This window comes from Scophthalmus maximus, chromosome 2 (assembly GCF_022379125.1).
Source record: "Scophthalmus maximus strain ysfricsl-2021 chromosome 2, ASM2237912v1, whole genome shotgun sequence".
Classification (NCBI taxonomy): Eukaryota; Metazoa; Chordata; class Actinopteri; order Pleuronectiformes; family Scophthalmidae; genus Scophthalmus; species Scophthalmus maximus.
In genome coordinates this window covers 3928479-3935088 of record NC_061516.1, presented here as the reverse complement: position 1 = coordinate 3935088, position 6610 = coordinate 3928479, and the positions used below count along the sequence as shown (strand labels likewise).

Genomic DNA, 6610 nt, shown 5'->3' with positions numbered 1-6610 from the left:
ATGACTCATCCAACGATTACAATATCTCAGGACAAAGATCTAAGGAGTAATCTGGATGAACTCCGCGTCTGATGTTAAGGTGGTTTGGATCTACAGTCGTTAGTCATTTATTATACATGGTTTTTTAAATGCAGACGTGTTATTCTCTTCAATTGAGAATAAGGTTGTCACGGCTGGAATTTGATTTGATCAAATCAGGGTGGGCTGTTTCAGTCTATCATCAACAATCGTGCAACCCCCTCGTTAAGCCAAATATCAATTATGGCCAATGGTTAAAAGTGATCTGGTAAAACTATTCGTTTAAAAAAAACGATAGCAGGAGCAAATCTTGTCGCAACGATTCCTCTTAAATAAAAAATTAAAAAAAAACCCTGTGTACTAATTCATAGAAAGGGTGGGGGCGTGCCTGACTATATATTTGTCTTTGAATTAAAAGGCAATGATAAACATAGATTTCATTAAGCCTATAGGTGATCCAGCACACCAAAGTTTTCCATTTCAGACTGTGAAGTGGCAGAAGTGATAAGCAACAGACTCCATAAACAAACGCATCCACTTGGTTATTATCAGTAAGTAAATTACCAACAGTGTAAGAAAAAACATACAAAAAAATGTTTGTGTCACTTTATTCCCCAATTCCACAACAGCGCATTGACGGCTATTGTAATCCTATAAATACATTATTATTACATTTAACTATATCATATTAATAGGCTGGTATAGGGTGTACTTTTAAGCTTTATGTCAGGATGTCAGTCATTTAGTTTTTTTTTTATTTCACTCTTAAAAAAAAATTAAGTTCATGGTAAATTACCATATATGTTCTGGTCGTGGCACCTACCAGCTTCAACTGTTTTTAAATGAAAGTATTTTATGGGCCACAAGTGTTTCGTTAATTACGAGACAGGTTCACCACTAGATGGCGCTGGTCAAATGGAAACCTGAGAAAAAGTTATTGAAAGGCCAAACAGCACCTGGAAATACATGTATCAAGTTGACATGAAGCCGTGATGACTGCAGCTATATAAGGACTTCTTTTTTAATCTACGTCTAAATGTGCCTTTAAGGTCAGCTGTATTTCTAAAAAAAAACCCTGCTTCATGGCTTCTCCTCTTTTTAAGAAAAAGAGTGAGATGTAAAATGTTTGTTAAAGTTTTTTTCTTTAGATAATTCGATTAAACTCAACAGAGTGCGATACTGTGTTGAAGGCACGTGCTGGATTTGATTCAATTTTCCTCTAAAAAAAAATAATTAAAAAAATAGGACCATGTCTTCTCTTCTCTCTGCCAAAAAAAGAGGAAAAGATTCGCAAAATAATTTTCTCCACTCTAAGAAACAGTCACATGAGAAGGCAAAGCTGAACGGCAGCAAGATGGTAAAATAGAAAAAGAATAAAGTATTATTTATACTTTATTATTATCACTCAACTTGGTTTACAAATTGATTGCAGAAGATGACTCACACAAACATGTTTTATCCAGACTCCATTTTAATATTAAAAAACAAACACTTTTGTGTTATTATATATTATCTTGTAAGGCTTGCAAACATTTCAACGAGATTTTCCCTTGACACTGACTGAAAATTACCACTCCCTCAACTTCATATATATTGTTTAACAGAATTTTCATTTGTTAAACTAGAAAAAAAAATATATCCACGCCATCCCCTCCAATAATAAAATATAATTGCTGAAATCTCCTCACAGCAGCAGCAGCAGCAGCAGCACGGAGCTGCAGACGCACGGAGCTGCAGAGCAGAGGCCTTATATCTGGGGCTCGCATGCTCTGCGTGACCCGTGACTGATTCGAGTTAACAGCTGACTCTTTTCCATTACAAATGGCTCGCGGATAATCTAGATAACTACCGGATCACGCAAACCGAGCTGCCTGGATACGGCGCACCACTCCCCCACTCACTGCCAACCGACAGCATTCATATAAAAAAAAAATAGCCCACCACACAGTAGGTACACTTCACAGGTATTCTTCAATGTGTATTGCAATGTATTGCTGCGGCGTTTCTTTGAATCCAAATCCAAATCTGCACGTGTTCCAACAACACATGACACTGCAATTGAGCACATATACATGTGCTAATATTTCCAAATACACAACTGTAGTTCTAAATTTTGCAATGTCCCTACCAGTAAACATCACAGATCTTATTTTCATCCTCCAGAATCTATTTGTCTTATTCCACTGCGGTGGAATACGAGCTCCAGATTGGTCAGATGTGGACTACAGGCCACCATGACTGACCACTCTAAAGGAAGTTGGCCCCACCAAACTTTTTTTTGTTCTACACACTCACAGTTCATTTTCAAACCTGGTTTTATTATATATTTTTTTCTTCGTCTCTCTCTCTGTCTCCCTCTGTCTCTCTCTCTCTCGTTGGTCTCGGTGACGTCTCCTCACCATGTGATCGGGGCGGTCGCATAAATACCGAGAGAGGACCCACCCCCTCTGTGATTCAAGGTTTGGCCCTTTTGCAGGTTTCCCGACACATCTCTCCGCTTGGCTCCGGCAGGATCGCTCGTAAGTCGGCAAACAAAATTAAAAAAAAAAAAAATTAATCAACAAATCCTTATGGAAATAGCGAGAAACCAGGGGGGCATCTCTCACCGGCGGCGACACGTGCTCCTCTCCTCCCCCCCTCCTCATATGAGTTTTTGAAGAGGGAGGGCAGGGCAGCTTGTTCATCCCACCGTCTTGCTCCTCTGGCGTCGGCGGGGCACGGCCGCGCGTGAGCCATGACTCTGAGCTCAGAGATGTCGGATGCCTCCATCCTCTCGGAAGAGACCGACATAGACGTGGTCGGCGAGGGGGAGGATGGGGACAGCCAGACGCGCTCCTACGTGGACGAGGTGGCGCGTATGCACGACGGCATCCTGCTGGCCGGCTCTCCTCCTCCGTGCCTGGACAGCCCCACCTCCTCGAGGGATGCCTACAAGCCGGCGGGCAAGAACACCCTGGTGAAGCCCCCTTACTCCTACATCGCCTTGATCACCATGGCCATCCTGCAGAGCCCCAAGAAGAGGCTGACTCTCAGCGAGATCTGCGACTTCATCAGCAACCGCTTCCCGTACTACAGGGAGAAGTTCCCGGCCTGGCAGAACTCCATCAGGCACAACTTGTCCCTCAACGACTGCTTCGTCAAAATCCCGAGGGAGCCGGGGAACCCCGGCAAGGGCAACTACTGGACCCTGGACCCGGAGTCGGCCGATATGTTCGACAACGGGAGCTTTCTGAGGCGCAGGAAGCGCTTCAAGCGGCAGCAGACGCAGGACCTGCTGCGGGAACACAGCGGCTTCATCCCCGCCGCCGCTGCGTATGGGTACGGACCCTACGGCTGCGCAGGATACGGCATCCAGCTCCAGTCCTACCACACGCACTCTGCGCTCTTTGCCTTCCAGCAGCAGCAGCAGCAGCAGCAGCAGCAGCAGCAGCAGCAGCAGCATCATCATCATCAGCAGCAGCAGCACTCCAGGCATTCGCATCCACACACGGGGACCATTATCCCCGCGCCCTCCCTGATGCCCACCACCACGGACTTAGCCAGGAGTCGGTTTTACCCCCAGCTCAGCTCCGGCCTGGGCGCAGGCGGCATGCAGGCCGCGGCGCCGGCGCAGAAGTCCAGCTCCCCGGTGCAGCGGTCCCCCTTCTCCATAGAGAGCATCATAGGCGGCTCGCTGAGCCCCTCCAGGACTTCGCCGGCCCTCGTCCCGGTCTTACCGCCCCCCCCGGGGCCTGCAGGGGCCAGCCAGACGCAGGCCGTGCACCCGGGAACGGTGTTACACCCGGCGGAAAACTTTCCGAGCAGAGGGGTCAGCGGCGCAAGCGGCTGTTAAATGTCATAGCTGCAAACTTCTTTTTTTTTTCCAGAAAAAGTTATAGACAAAAAGGACCAGCAGCAAAAACAAAACAAAAAACGCCCCCTCCCTCTCTTTGAAGGTAGGATTATTTTTGTATGTTTTGTTTGATAGCACGCAGCTGAATGATGGACATAAAAGAACAAAACACTACGTGTGCCTATATTCATGCTGCTTCTAAAGATATAGGCTATTTATGTTCATGTTATTCCGGTGTGAATCCGACTTTTGACCACGAACTTTCTTTGTACTTTCCATGAAGTGATTCGTTTCAGTCACTGTTATACGGCGTCTCAGGATATAATGACTTAATGAACAGGTTATGAATGATCACATGTTTGAAAATAGGCTAATTATGTACTTGTGTCAAACACATCCATGTTTTTTTTTATTAGTTTGGCAAATCCAAACATTTTTTTTTTCAAGTTTTGATTTGAACTTTGTATTAAAAGACACAGAAAGCAAAAAAAATCTTACATTTATAATAATATGCAGTGTGTATGTGTATTTCAGTCATAAAACATTGTACATTTTTGGGGCAAGTATTGTGTAATTGAAGTGTAATCTTTTTACACAGTTTGTTTGAAACAAGAATAAATTTCGTTTTGCAAAAAAGGTTATACGTTTGGAAATACATTTCTTAATTTATTTATTATTTCAGTAATCCCCGTGTGCCTGTGGCGCCAACACGCCGACTTAGAAAGGATTTGGGTCAAATTATACTGTCAACGACATGAAGTTGGAGGGGTTTTTTTTGTAATGATTTTATTGGGTCTTTACATTGTGATAGTGTGATTGACTCGGCTTAAAGCAGCTGCTTGGCTTTGTGTGAGGGATACAAGTGGTTTTGCGTGCGCGTCATGGGCCACGAAATAAAATGAATGAATATGTTATATTAGCAGATGCGGCACACTCTCTCGGGCGCTACAGTGCTGTTCACTGTGGGACATGCGCACACTGGCCCACGCGCGTCCGTCTGACCTCTCACGCGCCTCATCCTCAGAAATACGGCGAGCGGACAGGAAGGTGTCGGTGGCGGGGTGAGGCCCGGTCTGTGATTGTACACAGCTGGCCAGCTCGTGGTGGGGGAGAAAAAAAAAGAGGCAAAAAAAATCCCTCCCCATTCAACATCTTATCATCTGTTCATATTGGACACCGTTTCGCGGCAGGACAGGAGGGAATGAGGCGCAGCTCCGGTGCGCCACGCGCGGGGCCCAGTGGGGCTCAGGGGCGCATGGGCAGCGGATGTTTTGCAGGTTAAAACCACCTTAAGCCCTTTTTAAGAGTGTGATCACTTTTATTTTGTCCTCTACCTGCCCCCACATAAGACAGAGCATGCCCTTTGTAACATGCAAGTAGCCGCGGGGGCCACCCAGAGCGGATTTCTTCTTTTTTTTTTGACGCAGAAGCGCAGATAGATGCGCAGACGACGAGACTTGCTCACCTCCAAAACACACTTCAGCCCGAAGCAGTGGCTGGAGCTCCGGGCTGCAAGCAGCACCTGTGTTGCCGCGATGCCGCATGATTTGTCAGAGAACCTCCTGTTTAAATTTTCACGACCTGCATGTGTACAGTGTGTTGTGCCTATATGCTGTTAAGAGCCCTGCTGCTTCCGTGACTGGATGTGTGCGCCCGTCGTCTGCGTGTGTCCGCCTCCCCTGATTCAAAGCAACGTGTGTGTGCGCGTGTATGTGTGTGCGCATGTATGTGTGTGTGTGTGTGTGTGTGTGTGTGTGTGTGGTAGATAGCTGCATTGGTGAAGAGAGCTTCGAGCCAGTTCACTAGGCCAAGGGAGGACAGCTCGGGCCATTGCGTGATGATGTAACACGCAATGAGACACACACACACGCACACACACACACACACACACACACTGAAGAGAGAGGGAGAGTAAGAAGGGAAGGAGGTCAAGTGTACTGTATGGACTAGTTTATACAAATAGCAGACTAGCAGCAGTGAGCAGACTAATTCATGCAGTGATTGGCTTTGTGGGGATTCACATTCTCTGTCACCAGTGGTGTGTAGATTATACTTCTCTGTGGTGTCTATTCGTGTAGTTTGATACACCGCTCACCCCCCATTAGATCCGTCGTATTTAATAGGCCTATTTTTTATTTCATTTTTTTTTTTCAAATCGCGTGTGTGTATAACCGAAATATTTTCTGATCATCTGATATAGTGTGTCCTCGGTCCTGAGGATTTCACACTCGACCGGCAGTCAATTTTGCAGTCTCTCTTTTTGCTCTTCTTTGCTCTGTATTAGCCTATGTGATGAATATGAACAGCTAACGACTGAGGGCTGATAGTGCTAATATGCTCACGTGTACGCAGCCCGTGCTTGAAACCAAATCTTAACTTCAATTTGGAACCACGAGTCCGTACGTTACTGTGCACGTGAAGGTTGCAGGTTATTATTGTCATTACTTCGTGAGTCGGAGTTAAATTCTTCACACCGCCATTTTTGAATATGCAGCTCATTGCTGTTATGTGCCCCGTGATTGTGAAAAGGTTTTTAAAATACACAGGCTGTATCTATCTATTTATCTATCTGTCTATCTATCTATCTACCTACAGATCTATCTATCTTTCTAGGATACGTGCATTATTGATGTGCAAAAAAAAGGGTTAGGGTTCTTGTCATGGCGCTGGTCCGTGATTCTTAGCCACAAACAGCATACTAGTAATACCATAATATAAAATAATAACAACAGTAATGATAATAATGATACCGATACAGAT

The 6610-nt window shown here is 45.2% G+C and overlaps 1 protein-coding gene across 1 annotated transcript; it reads left to right on the top strand.

The window, feature by feature from the left end:
- The first annotated feature begins 2392 nt into the window (after window positions 1–2392).
- foxd1 (forkhead box D1) lies at window positions 2393–4487 on the top strand. The gene has a single exon (XM_035627132.2). It carries the CDS (start codon window positions 2753–2755, stop codon window positions 3848–3850), a length of 1098 nt encoding a protein of 365 aa, XP_035483025.2. The 5' UTR covers window positions 2393–2752; the 3' UTR covers window positions 3851–4487.
- The last annotated feature ends 2123 nt before the right edge of the window (window positions 4488–6610 follow it).

Excerpts from the sequence above, each read along its gene's own strand:
- foxd1 (XM_035627132.2), top strand. The coding sequence starts at position 2,753 with ATGACTCTGAGCTCAGAGATGTCGGATGCCTCCATCCTCTCGGAAGAG.